Below are 20498 nucleotides of genomic sequence, written 5' to 3'. Positions count from 1 at the left end.
TATTGAAAAATTATTATGTACAATTTTTATAACACTGTTGATGTATATTTTGATGTTTTATACTTTTTTTCCTTTGCATCATTTTAAAGTTTGTTCATCCTTTTGTGATTTAGATTTTAAATAATTACAACTCATTATTCTGAAATATATTGCATTTCATTCTTTTTTTTTTCAAAATGTTTTATTTAAATTTGATAATATTTAATAAACACTGCAATAGACATTTAGTGCATTAATAGAGTACTTTTAAAATTTAGTAAACTAACTAAAAATAATAGATTAGTTCGCTAACTTCTTTAGTCATTTTTTATACTTTCCGTAACTTTGTTTGCCCCCAGTCAAAAATATGGATTCGCGATGGGAAAGCCTGTAGTAAGTATTGCCATGATATATATATATATATATATACATATATGTATATATATATATATATATATATATATATATATATACACACATATATACACACACAAATGTATATATATCTATATTCACTTATGTATATTATATATTCAACAGTCCAATAGTCCAACTCCAATAGTCACACGCATGGCCCAGGCATTTAAATTCATAAAAATCCAACCATTTATCAGGAAACTAGTTTTAAATCCACATGCTATTCTTTTATCAGCTTTCAATTAGTACCACTTCACTCTATCACCTTTTTCTTTGTTCTATATTGCTCTCCTTCATCTTAATATCATTGTTGTTGGGGACTTTAATGCACATAACACTGAATGGCTTGGCTCCAGTGTCAGTGGCTCTGCAGGCGTTAAGGTCCACAACTTTTGCCTTTCTTGTTATCTAAAACAAATAGTCAACTTTCCAACTCGCTTTTCATAAAATCCAAATCATTTACCTTCTCCACTTGACTTTTATCTTGTTTCTGATCCTAGTCAGTGCTCAGTTTTTTCACATACAACCTTAGGTGCTTCTATTTAACAAGTGCTTATCGGAGTCTTCTTTTCTAGCCTGCTGGATCTTTTATCCCAGCATCTTATATCCCTGTTTTCAAAAATTCTGGAGAACAATCTGACTTTTCTTACTACTGTCTTATTAGTCTTTTAACTATCATAAGGTTTTTGAATCTTCAATTAACTGCTTAATAACTTACTTTCTGATCATCAATATGGATTTTGATCAATAAACAATAGATTTTGTCATGCATGGAGAGTTTAAGGCATGCATGGAGAGTTTAAGGCTATCGCTCTTGACATTTCTAAAGCCTTTGATAAAGTTTGGTATGCTGGTCTTCTTCATAAGCTTTCTTCTTACGGTGTATCAGGTAACATCTTTAAGATTATTGAACCCTTCCTTACCAATTGTAGTAAACAAGTTGTCGTTGATGGATAGCACTCTTCTTCATTTCCTGTAACTTTAGGGGTTTCCCAAGATTCTATCCTTGGCCCTATACTTTTTTAATTTTTATTAACAATCTCCCAGAAATTCTCACATCTAAGGTGGCATTGTTCACTGATGATACTACCATTTAATCTTGTCTTGATAAAAACCCAACACTCACTGATTGCTTGGAGAGAGCATTTAAGCTTGAAGAGAATCTCACTTCTACTATGTTATGAGGCTCTCAGTGGCTGGGAAACTTTAACTCAGATAAAACTCAATTTTTTTCAGCTAATTGTTATCACAATAATCTAGATCTTCCTAAATTTATGAACGGTAATGTACTCAATAAGTCATCTACCCTTTGTCTTTTAGGATTAACTCTTACTTTCAATCTTTATTGGAAACTATATATCAAATTCATTGCAAAATTAGCATCTGCTGAGGTTGCATCTATTTATCATGCTTGTCACTTTCTTATTTTGGATTCTATTCTTTATCTCTATAAATCTCTAATCCATCTTTGTAATCCATATCTAATCCATTTTTGTATGGAGTGCTGTTGCCATATCTAGAGCAGATTTTTGAATGATGTCCTTTATTTTTTAGACAAGGTGCAAAAATATATTGTAAACATAACTGGACCTGCTCTCGCAACCAACTTTCAACCACTGTCACATTGTCGTGATGTTACTCCTTTTCCACTTTTTTATAAACACTATAATGGGCGCTGCTTTAAGTGCTTGTTTCTTGTGCCATCTACAAAAATTCATTTTCATGTTACTCATCTTTTAATTAAGTCTCATTTTTTTACTGTGAATGTTCCTAAGTGCTCCAAAAATTCTTATTTGTCTAGTTTTTTTCCTCTTGTTTTATAAACTTCATTTTTTTTCTTCCAGTAACATCCAACTCTAGTAGTGGTTGTTTACAGCATTGTTGGAAATGAAGATGTTTAACATGTATATATATACATATATATATATATATACATATATATATATATGTGTGTGTGTGTGTGTGTGTGTGTGTGTGTATATATATATATGTATGTGTATATATATATATATATATGTATATATATATATATATATATATATATATATACATATATATATATATATATATATATATATATATATATATATATATATATAAACACATATACTCAGCGTGGAAAATAACAGCCGGTAAACAACCGCCTGAAAATAAGTTCTTGCTGGTCAGATTTGATCAGTTGAAAAAAAATCAGAGTTTTGTTTTATGAAGTAAAAAAATCAGAGTTTTGTTTTATGAAGTAAAAAAATCAGAGTTTTGTTTTATGAAGTAAAAAAATCAGAGTTTTGTTTTATGAAGAATTTTGTTTTATGCATTTTACAAGTTACATCATAATTATTTGTAAAACAAGGTTTTACAAATAATTATGATGTAACTTGTAAAATGCATATACTAAAATTTCATAAAATCATTTAAATTTTAAATAAGCATTTAAAATAGTTTTATTGTTTATAGCATGCTACTTTAATTTGCTTTGTTGACAAATTTATGACATAAACTATATCTTTCTTTTTCCTTTTTTTTTTTGCTTTACTTATTTAAATTACTTTCATTTTACTGGTGATTAAAAAACTCTTTTTTCGTAAATGATTGAAGTTTTTATTTTGTTATTGTTTTAATAAAAATATTTAATATATTATTTTTATAATAATATAAAAATATATAATATGTAAGTATTTAACTTATTAACATTTTTTCTTTTAACTCTACTTAGTCACTTTTTTTTTTCTCTTTAAATTTTATTATTATTATTTTCTCTTTATTTTTTTCTCTAATCATTTTATTTATTTTCTCGTAAGTTTTTGCTGCAAATTTAATAAATGTTGAATGATCTATAGGTAAATTTAAAATTTTCTTTAATAGGATTTTTAAAAAATATATATGTTTAGTAAAATCTTGTTTTAGTAATTTGCAGTAGTGTTTCATAAAACAACTGTCTTCTTAGTATTAAATATCAAAATTTGGGCACGAGCATTAATAAAGTTATAAATAATTAATTTTAACAGTTTTTAAAATAAGCAGAGATAAAATCTCATTAAAATCAGAGATACAAATTTTTTTTTTGATTTTTTTGTTTAATCTTAATAACTATGATCCTACCCAGAAACTTATGATAAAGTTCCAGAATTTGTTGTGCAAATTAAGAAAAGAAAACAAATTTGATTTAAAAAAATGTATTTCCAGTTATATTCATCTGATTGTATTGCCCCACGACTTTATGGCGTTATAAAGGCTCGCAAGCCAGAAAAATATTATTCAATGTGATTCTAGTGATTCTATGTGATTCAATGTGATTCAGTAGTTTCTACCATCAGCACTCCTCCATATGGAACATTAGAATATCTTGTTAAAATTATTCAACCTACCCTAAATGAAAATAAAACACGCTTGTTAAATTCTACATCATTTGTCAACGAAGCAAAGTATTATATGATACAATAGCTTTGTATTCATCAATAACAACTGACAAAGCCATACCTGTAATAATTGATTATCTTAACAATATAACTGATTTTAAAACAAGAACCAAATTAAAACTTACTGACATTAACCAATTATTAGAACTATGCCTTAGTCAATGCTATTTTTTGTATAAAAATGAAATTAGAACCATGCCTAACCCAGGTCCAATTGGATTATCCCTGATGGTTGTTATTGCAGAGGCATTCTTACAAAAATTGAAAACAAGAGCTCTACATATTGCGCAAACCAATAATTTTTCACCAAAATCTTATAGAAGGTTGATGATAGCCATGCCAGATTTGAATCAGTTAAAAAGCATATTAAATTTCTTATTTTATTAAATCATTAAGACTCCAATATTCAGTACACGTCAGAGGTTGAAAATGAACAGAGAAAACTAAATTTTTTAGACATAAAAACATCTAACACAAATAATTATCATTGTGATTTCAAAGTCCACCATAAAGAAGCAATAACAAACATACAAATAAAAGTAACTCAAATCAACCCAGCAATATTACTAGAGTTTTTAAAGGTTTCATATCACAAGCCAAAAATCTGCTCCAAAAAATACATTAACAACGAGATTCAGTTTATAATAGATATGCTTGTTGAAAATAATCATAAGAGATCAAATCTAGAAATAATTGCAGCAAATTACCTTTCAAGTAAATTTAATCCTAACAATAAAGTTGCAAAAAAAACTAATTAATGTTGTAATAATAAAACTACTATGGCCAGTACTTGGACCGAACAAAAATACTTGGACCAAAACTATGCAAAGCACTAAAAACATATAATGCCAAGGTTATTTTTACAATACCACCTAATTTAAAAACAATTCTCTGTAATAAATCTAGTTTAATATCAAACAGCAACCCTGGGGTGCACAAGCTTACACGTTCATGTGGGGGAATTTATATTGGGAAAACAAAAAAGAGAATTTTGCAAAGATGAAAAGAACACCAAACTAATAGCATAAATTGCAATTGGCATGCTACTGGAGTGACTAAACATTGCAAAGAATGCTATGGGATATTCGACTGGCTGCACCCAAAAACATTATCTATAAATGACAATAACCATGAAAGGAAAATAAGGGAACTGCTTGAAAATAATTATGCACAAATATCTCAGGAGGTTAAACAATCCCCAGTCTCCAACTAATAATAGTAATGTCGTATTGATTTGTAATGAATGTTTTATGGTTTTAAATATTCTACTTTGTAACGGTTTTTAAATTAGTATTAAATGTCTGATGACAGTCTATACAAACTAGACCAAAATATCACATAAAAGAAAAATTAGTATGATGCTGTTTTTGATGTTTTATAACTTTTGATAACTTTATGTACAACAAATGTTGCTAAGACACTTATTTAATCTTTTCATTTATTTTTTTCGTAGCTTTATCTGCCGATGAGAAACCATTGCAATGAATAAACTATTTTAAAATAAATTTGAAATTATCAATTGAGCATTTACATAACTTTTTTCATTTCTATTATTGAATTGTAATAGAACCATCAAACGTCAAACCATCTTAATGGAGGCAAATAAAAAGACAAACAATGCTTCCATTTTTCAATAGCATTCATAAACCAATTTCTTTTAGTATTAAGTATTCAGTTTAAACTTTTTTAATACTGCGTAAAATTTGTTTTGATATTAAAAAAAAAATGTCAATATTAAATTAGTTGAATATTATCAAACTTCTTTTTTTAATCGAATGAAAATCTGTGCGTGCGAGCATAATTTTAAACAAATTAACATTAGCAGATAATTTGAACGATAGTTATTTGAGAGATTAAATTTTAAAAATGCATTAATTCTATTTAAAATCATCATTTTAAAAAGAATACGGTTTTGTTAATTTTTAAGTATTTTAAACAAATTTATTATTTTATAAAAAAATTATAATTTTTTTTTAAATTTTGAAAAAAAACTTTATTGAGACCCAAAAAAAAAAATTTTGCAATATTAGAGACCTGCTAAATGTTGAATGTAGCAACTGTCTGTAGCAACCCCTAAATCCTACTGTCTGTAGCAACCCCTACTGTCTGTAGTAACCCTAAAAATATTTTTTATTAAAAAAAAATTTAAATCTTGTATTTTATTAAAAAGAACACATGAAGCCACTAGATATTATTTTAATGTTGTTTTAAGAACCTAGTTCAAAACAGTGATAATGATTTTGTTAACTTTAAAATAATACTTAATCATAATGTTAAATTTTTGTCTTGATTGGTACTATTAAAATGCAAGAACAAAAAAAAAAAACCTCTTTGTCAACAACTGCAGCCAAATGAAAACCTTGCTGTTCTGTTGCTTTGATTGATTTTTGTAATGCTGTAATAACCTAAAAGTCATTTTAAAATAAAAATACAATGATGAAATACATCCAAAAATTCTCAAAAGAATTATCTAAATATAATCCAAATCTATAAAGTTTACTCTTAAAAAGTTATACAGTAGTGGCTAAAAATTTTGACAATCCAAACTTATCCACTTATTGGTGATTTCTGGCGTAATTACTTTGGAAACAAATAATTTTTTTATTTTATTTTGATTTTTAAAGATATTTTGATATATATATTAAATATATTCTGATATATTTTAGAAAGGGCGATATTAATAACTTTAAATTTATTTAAGTTAAATAAGTGCACTATTTTCAGAGGGTTATTCTCAAAGAAGTATATCAAAACAAAATTGAGGTGTGCCATGCAAAATGCTTTACATATGCATGGCTTAACAAATTGCAAAAAATATGGTAGAAAACGTATGAATACATCACGAGAAGACATCTGCAAAGATTATCACAACTTGCTATGGAAAGGAGGTAATACTATTAGTTCAAGGTTCAGAGATACTACTATTAGTTCAAGAACATTTAGGAGAAGGTTGTGTTATGACTTTGGTTTAGTTGCACAAAGACCATTTAGAAAACCTTTATTAACTCCATCACAATTGCAAGCTTGTATTAAACTTAAGTAAGAGTTTAATCCAAGCTTGCAATGTAAGAGTTTAAAAGACAAGATATCGGATTGGTGGGAATGAATAATGTTTACAGACAAAAGTGCAGCCAACCTTCAACCATTGTCACATCGTCGTAATGCTACTTTTTTTTCACTTTTCTATAAATACTATAATGGACGCTGCTCTAAATAACTAGCATCACTTGTGCCACCAACTAAAATTCATTCTCGTGTTACTCATCATTAAATCAAGTCTCATTCTTTTACTGTGACTGTTCCTAAGTGCTCCTAAATTCTTATTCATCTAGTTTTTTTCCTCAAACATCGGTTCTTTGGAATTCGCTCCCTTTATCTTGTTTTCCTGATTCATATAATTTTCAATCTTTTTAGTCGTCTATTAATCATTATCTTGCGTTCACAGCACAAGGTTGATAAGAATTGAAAGTCTTTAAAAAAGGCAAAAAAGTCAATACACAAAAGTATCTATGTGTGTTGAAAGATAAAGATAAACTGCATATAACTTAAAAAATCTCTATTAACTCCAGCACAATTGCGAACTAAAAAATATCAAACTGGATGAAAATACAATTATGTTTTTAATATTGCAGAACCATTTTATCACCTTATCTGTATTATGCCATTGGTTTACAAGAATCGCGTTTCACACTTTATTGTTGGTGTTTTCCAGTAAAATTTTACTAACGTTTTCAAGTTCTGGTTTAGATGGATTAGTTGACACTTAGTATTGTTAGCAAAATCATCTTTGTGAACTTTTATCGTTTTTGAAACTGGTAAAAAAAAAACACTCTTAAGAATTATCCATCTCTTAAGAATTATTTCCATATTCACTTTTTCATGCCAAACAATTTACAGAAATCTCAGAAAAAACATTAGATATTATAGAAAATTATTACTGTTTACTGAACACAATAGTATCTGGGTCAAAAAACTTGTAGACCCTAATTTTGACAACACTATGGGAAGTTTCGGCTGAAGTATGTGAGATATATAGCTTCATTTTGAAATCTTGTTGCTTTTGCTACGGATGACATTTTCAGTCGAAATTGAATCTGAAAGAAATATAAAATTGCGTTCTGTAATCATGAATTTTAATAAAAGTTATTTTGAAGAATTATATCACATAAACCAAATTCATTTATTTGTGTCATTTATTTGAATGGAATCTGGATGATTCATATATAAACTAGATGATTAAATGTTGATATAAATACATAGATATAAACTACAATTATTGAATGTTGTGTGTATAATGATTAAATAAAGTGTCAATTTACTTGGTTGTTAAAAAAGTGTTCCAAATTAATGATGAGAATTAATCTAGTATCAATGAAAAAAAAGCTTTTGAGTACCAGATACTTCATGTTCATTGAACCCTAAATATTGTTCTATTGTGCTGATATTTTGCCTGAATTTCTATTTCATATATACAAACAAAATGAGAGGGTTAGAAGATCATATTTCAGTTTAAAAATAAGCTCCACTCTAATGAACATACTATGGTGCACAAATCTTTATGTTATAAGAATTGTTTTATTTCCGATATTTTGCTCATTATATACATCAGCCATGAATATGAGTATTCATGGCTAGGGGTATGGACTTTTAAGCCCCGCTTATAATTTGTTTTTAGTCATCTAAATAATATATATATATATTATTATTATTATTATTATTATTATATATATATATATATATTTATATTATATATATATATATTTATTATTATTATTATTATATATATATATATATATATATATATATATATATATATATATATATATATATATATATATATATATATATATATATACTCATACCTAGAGGGATGGACTTTTAAGCCCCGCTAATCATTTGTTTTTAGTCATCTAAATAATATATTTATACATATATATATATATATATATATATATATATACTCATACCTAGAGGGATGGACTTTTAAGCCCCGCTAATCATTTGTTTTTAGTCATCTAAATAATATATTTATACATATATATATATATATATATATATATATATATATATATATATATATATATATATATATATATATATATACACACACATATAACAACTCTAATATTTAATAATATTGAGCACTGTAACATGTACAAGAGTTTTCATATTATTTTATCATAATACTTAACCTCAAACATATTTTATATATATATTTATATATATATGCCATACCAAACCCTTAGTTAATGTAGCAGCACTTTTTTTGGCAACAGGCTATTAGGTAGTTGGACCACAAGCTTTCGAAGAGTGTAAGCAGGAAATCACTTTAGATATAGAATCTTGAACTGAAAGAAACCATCTGCTCAGCTGAAGATGGTGAATAGATGGAAACTGGGGACAATATGAGTTAGGGGATGTTGGAGACATCACATTCTAGACACCAAAAAGAAAGTAGGAGTAAAAAACTATCGCTACTCCAGCATGCTGTATAATTTGACACAACCAACTCAAATACTGTTTGGAACACTGGTGCTTGTATCCTCCTAGAGCTTGAGAAGGAGCTCTTGTTACTGGCTTGCAGACATCACATTATGGAACTGATAATTGGCTTTCCAAGGGTGTATGAGAGCCACATCTTCTCCAGAGGTTTCACTCTTCAAACGCTTCTAGAAACACTGGGGCTCCATAGACACACCCAAGTAGAAACCAGGCATTACAGCTGATAGAGTGGCAAGCCTAGTGAAAGACATAGAGCAAGGCACCATCAATTATGCTTAAAAGCATTTTAAACACAATTGATGGTACTCTCATCAGCAGAGAGATGATTATAAAGAATTCTTGGAACTTGTGATTATCTTTCTTCCTGCTGCTTATAGTGACCTGCTGATGCTCGTCAACATCACACAAATTTTCTAACTACTTGTGGAACTTGTCACAAGAACTTATTAGCTTTAACTTTTTTTGACAGTCGACTCAGCTTGTCAACTAAGAGACTGATGGTGAGTGTCGTGCATAATGAAGACAATCAAGATCAGGATTATTCCAAGAGAATCACTGTTGCTCTTGATTCATTCATTCAAGGGCAAGAACTTGAAAAAAATTTTCACAGCAAAGTCAATAACACTGTTTCAAATGATGGAACTTCCAGACTGATTTTTCATGGTTGATCGGGACTTTTGGGTGGACAGAGACAACTACAAGCAGGCAGCAGATATTGTCTAGTCTCTAAAAGTTGTTAATGATCAGGCAAAATGTGGAGTGGCACTAATTCATTGTATACAGTAGACTGTATTCCTGGATCAGTGCCAAGATGACCAATGCTAAGAATTACCCAAGATGCAAGTAGTCAACGATCATCGCAGAATGTACCCTGATAGCATCAGGGCTGTAAAAACAATAAATTTTGAGCTTACTGGACTTTGTCAAACTGATACTATGAAGATTGTCATTGAACAAATAGTTCACTATTAATGTGTTTAAAAATAAATACTGTGTTGTTGAAAATAAATTAAAATATACTTATAACTCTTTAAATTTTTATAGTTTTTGTAACCTCTGAGGCACTTAACCACTAAACATAAAAACTTATTACTCAAACTTTTCAAGTACTTCTATATTATAAGGAACATATAAGGGTGGTAAGACACTAAAACATAAAATAATTAAAAAAAGTTATTTATTAAGCACCACCTTAGCGTTCATTATTTTTTCACAGCTAGATGGTCACAACTCCCTCTACTACGGAATTCTTTATGAAAAGACTTTAATCTCTAATTAATCTATTTAGTCTAATCTATTTAATTCTCTATATGAAAACACTATTCAAAAAATAAATAGGGACTATATAGGGAAAACATGGAAGGAGTGCTGCTACATTGACTAAGGGTTTGGGTCAGAGCAGTAATCCTTTTCTTCATTATTTTTCATTTTTTACTCCTTTTTTTGAACAAACCGGATGTAATAAGTAAAACAAAGAATGCATAAGCTTTGTTGACTTTTGAGGGATGTTTTATTGTCAATGAAACATCCTCCAAATTAGATGATTTGAAGAACAATGTTTATAAACAGGGTTAGAGGTATCTACTTTTTGACCCTAGGAACCATAGTGAATGGACCAAAGTATGTCAAGTTCTTGTCAGACAAGCTCAAACTTCATATAGAAGTTCATAACTGCAATACTTTCATGCAATATATATATATATACAGGCCTCGGCAGGAATGGCTGCCAATTGCCCATGCCTGCCTCCACACCCGTGTAATTCTGTTAACAAAGGGAGAAGTAAAACCTGTGCAAAATATAAAAATTATTTTTAAACACCAAAATTTATTAATTTTCCTTTTTATTAATAATAATAATGTTTTTAAGTCGAATTGTATTTTACTTACATAAACAAAAATAGTAAAAAAAATATTTAGCGCATCTAGAATACAATATTGTTTTAGTATTATATAATTATGCAACAATAATAATAATAAAAAATTATTGATTATTACATTTTTGTGAGTATTTAGTAAAAAGGTTTAGGTATTGAAGTTTAGTTATTAAAGTTAAATATTATTTTTTTAATTAACTTTTTTTTGACTTTACTATTTTCATGTAAACCTAAAGTAACCTAAAGTAAACCTGAAGTAACCTAATTAAACCTAAAGGGATCCCAAAGTAGAGAGATAAGTTGTGTTCGTAATAAAGAGAATGGTTAAAAAAAAATGTTTGGGTTAAATTTTTTTGAGTAAAACAAAATAATAAACGTATACTAAGAAAAACTAACTTTGTTGTTTTACTCGAAGCTTACCGTCTCCATGTCAGCCAGTTTCTTAAAGTCTTTAAAATATACGCTGCAATCTACAGACTTTATAATTTATTCAAACGCATTTAATTCCAAAGTGATTTAGTATATGACATCATTGTAGAACTTCGATAAGAAATTTTTTTTTCATAATAGATTACTAAAGAAATTGTTTAGTTACTTATTTTTTATACTAAAGTTTTTTTTTTCATCACAAATTACTATAACACTTTTTTAGTTATTTTAAATTATTTTTTTTTAGTTATTTTAATAATTTTTTTAGATATTTTAAGCTTGTCTATTGCTATGAATTATTTTTGTGTTATATTTATTATGTTATTAAATGATTATTATCCTTAATAAGATTCTGTTAAGAAAATTATTTTGTATTATTTAACTCTTGCACTACTACGAGTTGAAGACGGCGGCTTTTGATCTTTTTAAATTTTGACCGCAAGCCGCTGGTAGCAGCTTTTGAGTATGCTTCACAATTCATCTTATTCTGTACATAAATGTTCACTCTAGACATATATTTTGTCTGTTCTTAAGGTTTTATTAATTCTCCACATAATCAAGAACTAATAAGAGTCATATTATGTAGTTATAAAAAGTTATCACTTGACAAAGTTAAAAAATCTTGAGTAATCCTTGATAAAAAAAAACTTTTTTTAAAGCAGCGTTAACACTGTAAAATTTAACTTGTTAACGTGTATAAGTATTTAACTTGTAGAAGTGTAGAAGTATTTAGCACTGTAATTATAAAAGTCTTTTGAAGAAAAATATTCTTTTTATACATGAGTTTTGTTTTAAACCTAATGTTTTAGCTACTATTTAAAAAACAATGGTTTAAACACTTTGCATTCCTTATTGTTCAATGATGCGTGTTAAAAACTTATTTAATTGAAAAGTTCTTTTGTTTTGCTTTCTATTGATATAAAGTTTGTTATGCTTTTAAAGAGATTTTCTATTTGAATTTTAATTAGTTGTCAATGTTATATCATCCAAATTTTATTCAAAAAAATGTGCGACTCAAGCGAAAAACTTTTTGTTAAAACGGCTTATAGCAAATGAGTTAACTTTGTAAAATTTTAACTAACAGCATTTATTTGCTAAACTTTTCATTGGGTACAAAAATTCTCAAAATTCTTATTTAGTCATGCAAGAATTTAACGAAATTTATTTTGTAAAACATGTATTGTTTATTTTATTTTTAAAATTGAACAATAATTGCTAAAGATTGCAAAAAAGTGTAGCATTATCAAATCAATTTAAAAATTGAAATTGTTTAACGTAAAACTTTTTATTGTAAATTTTAGTAGTTTTTTTAATTGTAATGTTGTTTTAATTAAAAGCAGTTTTGTTTTAATTAAAGCATTTAATAAAAAAGCAGTCTGCAAATTTGTTAAGCTTAAATTCTATAAATATTTTTAAACTAAAAATTAAAGAACTCAGCAAATATCTCTAATAAATGTTGTTTACCAAAAATTATTTATCAATTAAAAATTTAAGAATTTGTAAATTGTCATTTCGATAGGAGAACAAAATTATCATAGCGATAAACGGCTTAGATAAACTAGAAAAAATACCACATTGTTTACATAAAAAGAAAAAAGTTTCAGAATATATAACAAGATAATTGACGTCTTTTTTTATATATTTATTATAATTTAAGAGTGTATCATAAAAACCTTAATTTTAATTTGGTTCTTGTACTCTATAAAAAAACATTTTTTTGTTTAGCTATTATAATAATTTATTATTATAAAATTTAAACGTAAGTCATACGATTGATGATAAATGCTTTTTTCAAAAAACAAATAAAACAAAAACAAATATTGATTCAAAAAAAAAAAAAACCTACAATGAGGTCATATACTAAAACGAGTTTCAAAATTTGATTAAAGACCAAACTCCAAAAAAGAGTTTCAAAATTTGGTCAAATGCAACTTTTTTTTCTTTCAATTTTTCTAGAAAACTATATGCAATAGTAACTGATGAATGTTTTTCTGATGAATTTAGGTTATGATACAAAACAATACAGCGTAACTAACAAAACTATTCTCATATTATATAATCATTTTATTTTCTCTACTTTTTATCTAACTATCAAAAAAGCCCGCAAAAATGCTGATCATCCAAGAAAGCATTATCAGCACAGGCTGCTTGCATCGCCTGCCAAGTCAGTTTTAGACAGGCGTTTCACTGCTTGTTAAAAAAATCTTGGCCGCTTGCATAGCTTGCCAAGTCAATTTTAGATGGGTATTTCACTGTTTGATTAAGATTTATTTTATTGCCCTGATTAATGTCAATTATGACTTTTTTAAATGCCTCTTTTTTTTGAGATTTAGTTATTTAAATTCTTTAGGCAATATTTTTAAATACCAAATCTGCTAATCATTGGCAACTTTATTATTGGAAATATGGCAATTTATTTATTTAACATAGTTTCTTGCATAGTGCAAAGTTGTGTTTTAAAAATAGATTTTTTCAGTAGAGTAAAGCATAATGGGAGTTATATTCAGACAAACAATGCAGAGAAACAATAGAATTTCTTAAAAATGCAAGTGGTTGTGAGATAGATATTTAGACCAAAAAAAACTTGACGTTACAAAAACGATACACTACTGATCATTTTTCTAGTTTTAGTAGATTGTCCATTACATATGATATATGGGTAATTCCAAATTGAATCACCCAAAATTCAGAAATGTTTGAACCATGGGTCCTCATATTTCAACTGTTGCATGTTACAAAGGAAAGTTTACACAAAAATTTTTAGTTGTTAAACAGTTAATGAGATTCTTAAAATGACCCGGTTTTCATAACATTTTGAAGAAATGTTTTCCTTAATACAATGAGAAATAACAAGTGCAACAATATGAAAACCAACACAAATTCTGCATCAAATAATGCTTTATGAAGCAGAATTTAACAAATGTACTTAAAATGCTGAAGTATGATCAAAGCAAGCTGAACATAACTATTAACATAACTAGTTTTTATAACCCAACTTTTGGGCCATATATTTTAAAACACCCTTATTTAATTTTTATTTTATTTTAATATTTTTAGTTACTTATAATCTTACTTATAACACAAAAAATATAACTTGAAAAACAACATAAACATATAGAGCTATTATTTCTAAGCTTTTTCAATAACTATTTAAAAAACCTGATTTATGATTTTCTGATTTATTTTTTTTTAAACATCTTCACTTCCAGCAAGGTTGCAAGCAACCACTATTAGAGTTGGAAGTTACTGGAAGAGAAAAGATGAAGTTTATAAAGCAAGATAACAATTGACAGACTACTTGAAAGATTGCAAACTATATGAATCAGATAAACAAGATGAAGGGAGCGAATTTTAAAGAATTGATATTCAAGGAAAAAGATTAAACAAATAAGAACTTTTGGAGCACTTAGGAGCAGCCACAGTAAAAGGATGAGACTTAATTGAATGACTACTAACATGAGAATAAATTTTAGTAGATGGCACAAGAGATATTAGCTTTTTAAAGCAGCACCCATTATAGTATTTATAGGAATGAGAAAAAAAAAGCAGCATTTCAATGATTTGACAATGGCTGAGGGTTGGCTGAGGGTTGGCTGCAAGAGCAGGTCCAACTATGTTTACAATGCATTTTTGCATCTTATCTAAAAGAGAAAAGACATCATTCAAAGATATGTTCCAGATATGGCGATAGTATTCCATACAAGAATGGATTTGAGATTTATAGAAATAAAGAATAAAATCCGGAGTTAGAAAGTGACAAGCACGATAAAAAAATGCAACCTTAGCAGATGCTAATTTTGCAATGGATTTGATTTATGGTTTCTAAGAAAAATCGGAAGTAAGAGTTATTCTTAGAAGACAATAGGTAGATGCCTTAATTAATTAGATTAAAAAAATTAATGATCTTAACTACTGAAAAACACATCCAGTTTTGTTAGATTTTGTTAGACATAAGTGGTGAATATCAGGTGCACGTGGTACACATTCCGTTTGTGTCTGTTCTTATTGTCAAAACACAATATTGCCTTAAATATTAGTGAAACATATAAAGGTCTACTTTTGCTCAGTAAAAAACAAAGAATGCAGAGTGTGATGATTGTCCTTGTAAAAAGCCGCTTACCATGTACTTATATAAGATTTTTGGAAAATATGTAGATGATTTTTAGATAAATTGCAAACAATGGTAAACTAAAAATTATGCTTCTGTAGTCCAAGATGAAATACAGAGCTATCACTGGAATACCAAACAATGTTCTTTACATCCATTAGTGATATCTATAAAGACAATGAAAGTGTACTAAAACGACTGACAACATTACACACAATTTATCCGATGTGTATAAAATACTTCAACTAATCTTACCCACATTATGAACAAAATTTCCTAATCTGCCCAAATTTCATTTATTCACTGATGGTTGTGCAAGGCAATACAAAATTTGTGAAAGAATTTACAATCTATGCCAACTAGAAAAAGAATTTGGTCTTAAAGGAACATTTTAGTACAGTTTTGTAAAAATCTCGGGGATAACAGGGTTGAGGCAAAGAGGTGTAGCACATAGCAATCTTAAAAAGAAACAAAACATATTTCAACTTGATACTGTCACTTTAGGAAATTATATATCAGTAGTCTATGATGATAAGTGGTGGATCGGCATCATAACTAAGATTAACTTAGAAGAAGTTGATGCTGAAGTTATGTTCCTCCACCCAAAAGGTCCATCAACATATTTTAACTGGCCTCAAAGAGACGACTACTGTTTTATTCCCAACATAAACATTTTGTAAAAAAATCTGTCCCACAAGCTTGTTTGTGGGACAGATATATTTTTTAAACCTTACGATTCAAAAAGTTGAAGAATGGAAGAAGTACATGTAAAAAGGCAAAAATTGTGACTTATTAAAAATGCAGTCAAAAAAACTTAGGTTTTCAATACCTCGAAAAATTTAGTATACTTTTAAGTAACTTTTTAAATTATGGTTAATTTATTTTTATTGTATTTACAAATATTTTTTTGTAATTTATTGAAAAAATGATATATTTTTGAAATTATACTTATTTATGTTTATGTTGTTTTTCTATGTTTCTTTTGGGGTTTTTATTTTTCTATTTTTGGTGACATTAAAGAATATAAGAAATTAAAAAGATTAAAAGCAAAAAAAAAAAAAAAACAAACTTAAAAGGGGTTGTTATGAGATATTGAGCCCTCTCTATCTGACAAGCTGGAACCTTTCTACAAATACAAAATTATGGCCGCTGCTCAAAAGAGCAATCATCTCTTGTTCCACCAACCAAAACTCCCGCTTGACTCGTCATTCTTACTTGACTCGTCATTCTCGCTTAACTCGTCATTCAGCAAAGTCTAATTCTTTTACTCTATCCATCCTTGCATGCTCTAAAAAAATTTATTAATCTTGTTTTTTTTCTCGCACTTCAACTGTTTGGAACTCTCTTTTATCTTCATGTTTTGACTCAAACAACTTTAAGTCTTCTGTCAACCATTTCCTTAACACCCAGTCCATTGAATCATGTGAATTTTATTTCACATGATTCAATGGACTGGGTGATTTCATGTGGAATTACTCATATATCACATAATAACAACTTTAGATAATAAATTACATTTTAGCTGTTATAAGTAATATTACTTTTATTTTTTATAACATTTTTTTATATTTTTATAAGCATATTTCTGTCAACACATATTTGGAGTGTGTAACAAACACACTATTTTATTACAACAATTTTAACATTGAAAATCTCTTGTTTGCATACTTATTAGTCAAACATTTTTATTAGTCAAATATTTTTATTATTCAACCTTTTTTGTCACTAATCATTGTTATCTTGCTTATTCATTAATAAAATAAGATTGATACCTTTTTATAAATAAAATAAGATTGATACCTCTTTATAGGAATGAATCTCATCATTAAACAACATAACGATATGAGAATTTTCATCATTTGATCTAAAAAACAAAACAAATAATTTCGAAAAAGAAAAATACATATGTAGTTGTAGAAATAAAAGTAAATAAAACAAACAAGTTTTTATTTATATAAATATTTTGTTAATTTATTTAACATTTTATTGCTCTTAAATATTGAATCTCAGAATTTTAGCAATGCACAAAGTTATGACTTCTTCATTACTTTAGCACTGTCTTATTCAATATTATTTTTTATATTTAAAATGTTTTTTACTTTATTTTATCATTGTTTTATGTTTTTATTATTTTACTTTATTTTATTTCCTTTATTTTCTTGTTTTTTTTATTTTAGTTTTGATTGACTTATTTTGGGAAAGGCAGCACAAGTTTATATACATTTTAGAGAGGTAAAAATAAATTTAATATTTGCAGAACTGTAATATCTTTTAACTTATTATCCATCTCTAAACCATTCACTGCTCGGGGCAGCGTCACTAAAATGCATTAGAAATTGACCAGGAGCTAATTTATCAGAGTTAATCTGTATCAAAACACCGGGTGTGGTCAAATAACACTAAGCACACATACGTTTGTTTAGTTATTCAATTTGCTCATTCAGATTAATCTAATTGAATCACCTAATTAACTGAAAGAACTAAGCTGAACTAAACTAAAGAGCAAACTAAAAAAAAGTACAGCATTAAATATTTTTTTTTAAATTTTATCAAAGGAGAAAATAAAAAAATAATCTAATACATTTTTTACAAATTTTAGTTTTTTAAGTTTAGCTTTTTTCATTTTCTCTTCCTTTAAGACTTTTTTTTTTTTTAGAAAAGTTATTTTTTTACTATATAATTGATGAAATCCTGATGATATTTTTCCCAAAAACGGTAGTTTAAAATAATAGTTTAAAAAGACAAAGATCGTTTGACTTTTGGTTGTGGTGTAGTATTTGAGTTAATCTTGTTTAAATAGGAGTTATATAGTTTTGAAATTAGCCAAAATAAATACATGTTTTTTTGAACTACGTTAAAGAGTTTATTTATATCAAAGTGAAACCCAAGTTTCACTGAATATTTAGTACTATTAATTTTAAATGTTCTATTGATTAAGCATTTGATAAGACTAACTCTGTACGAAAATGGAGTGAAACTATAAAAATTAGTGTGATGACCAGAATAGGTTTTTTTATGAAAAACAGTAGTGGTAACTGAAGAATTAATTTTGTGTAGAGTTTACCTCTTGTTCCATAGTAAAAGAATTAGAATTGTGTCTACTATTTCTATATCTAAGAAAATGATGTGCATCATTTTCTGACTGGAAAGCAGCACAAATGTTATCAACATATCTTTAGTAGAAAATTGGTTTTACACCATTGAAATTTTTAATCCATTTATTTTCAAAATGACCCATGAACAAATTGGCAAGAACAGGTGTTAGTGGAGATCCCATTGTTACACCATCAATTTTATCATAAGTTTGTCCTTTAAAAAGAAAATGTGTTTGCGAAGTGGCAAACTTGAATAGTTATTTTAAATAATTTTTAGTAATTTTAATATTTTTATTATTGAGCAAAATTAAATTAAATGCAATTTCAATGGTATCTTGAAGCGGAACATTGATATATAAGCTGGTTACATCATATGATACTTAAAAATATTTGTGGAGACCAACTTGACTTATTTCTTTAACAAAGGAAAATGAATCTTTTGTACAAATTCAGTGTTTATAAATGGAGATAATGTCTAAGAAATTTGGCCAGTTGGTAATTATAGGTTCCAACTGATTATACAATGGGTCTAAAGCTTATGGTAATCTCAAAAGGATTTAATTTATGCACCATTGGAAGTCCATAGATACAAGCAGGATGGGATCTAGATGGATAAATTTTGTTATATGTAGAATCATTAAAAAAACCTTGTGCTTTTAGTTTCCTTAAAAAAATTTGAAGTTGAATTTCTCTTTTTATGGTAACATCTTTCATAAGTTGTTTGAATTTCATTTTATCATTAATACTTTTATAAATACCATTTACATATATTTCTTTATCTAATATGATGGCGCTGTTACCTTTATCAGGCTTTAAAATAATAATATCCACATTACTAGAGTTTTTTCAGTATGCCATGTTTTTTCAGAGTTTCCTGAAAAAGACATTAATTATAAATATAAGAATTTGCTAGATTGGAAAGCTTTAAGTTTCCCTGAATATTCATTATTTTTCAATTTTGTTTAAAGACGGTTAATTTGTTCGAAAGAAGAAAAGGTATCAGTACGTCTAAGATATTTTAGTAGAATTGAAAACTGTAAACTATTTTTAAGGATGTTTAATACATCATCAGAGATTTTGTAAATGTTGAGATTAGTTACGATAACTGAAAAATGAAAAGGATTTCTATGACCAACTGTTAATTGTTTTAACTTCTTTTTGTGTATTTTTATAATTTTATCTTTTTCTTTTTGTGTGATATATTTTAACGCTTTAGTTAAAATAAACCAATTTAACAATGATAGATGCACTTTTAAGTAATCTTGTAAAATATTAATTTCTTTACATAAATGCAATTGTTCTTTGTTTCGCTTCTGCAATCCACACCTTAGTAATCTTATAAAACAAGAATCAAATTTTGAAACTTAAATGAAATTAAATGAAATAAATTTCAGTAAAACTCCAAAAATTCAGCTATTATTTAAAAATGCTATGTCTAACACAGCTTTATTTTACTTACTGCTTAAGTTTTTAAATCTTCTGAAATCTTTCTTTTTGCACTTAAGTATAAACAATATAATATAATATAAATATAGTTGTTTATACTTAAAAGTAATGTCATTTATAATATATCCAAAAAAATTTTTAAGCACCAAAAATGTAAATATTTTCATAAACAAGACAATTATTTTAATTTGTGAAACCATTTTATTAATAAAAAACAATACATATTTCGACT

At 27.2% G+C, this 20498-nt stretch overlaps 1 protein-coding gene across 1 annotated transcript in view; it reads right to left on the bottom strand.

Moving 5' to 3' along the window:
- LOC101238882 (E3 ubiquitin-protein ligase UBR2) overlaps positions 1-20498 on the bottom strand; it is a 145998-nt gene that overhangs the window by 104419 nt on the left and 21081 nt on the right. The window contains exons 5-6 of the mRNA XM_065805726.1: positions 17526-17589; positions 6140-6217 (exon numbers count right to left, since the gene is read on the bottom strand). Coding sequence (XP_065661798.1) covers positions 6140-6217; positions 17526-17589 — 142 coding nt within the window. The remainder of the gene's footprint in view (positions 1-6139; positions 6218-17525; positions 17590-20498) is intronic.

Source organism: Hydra vulgaris, chromosome 09 (genome assembly GCF_038396675.1).
Source record: "Hydra vulgaris chromosome 09, alternate assembly HydraT2T_AEP".
In the NCBI taxonomy this organism is placed as follows: domain Eukaryota; kingdom Metazoa; phylum Cnidaria; class Hydrozoa; order Anthoathecata; family Hydridae; genus Hydra; species Hydra vulgaris.
The sequence above is the reverse complement of the archived record's forward strand: the minus strand, read 5'-3'. Positions and strand labels throughout refer to the sequence as shown.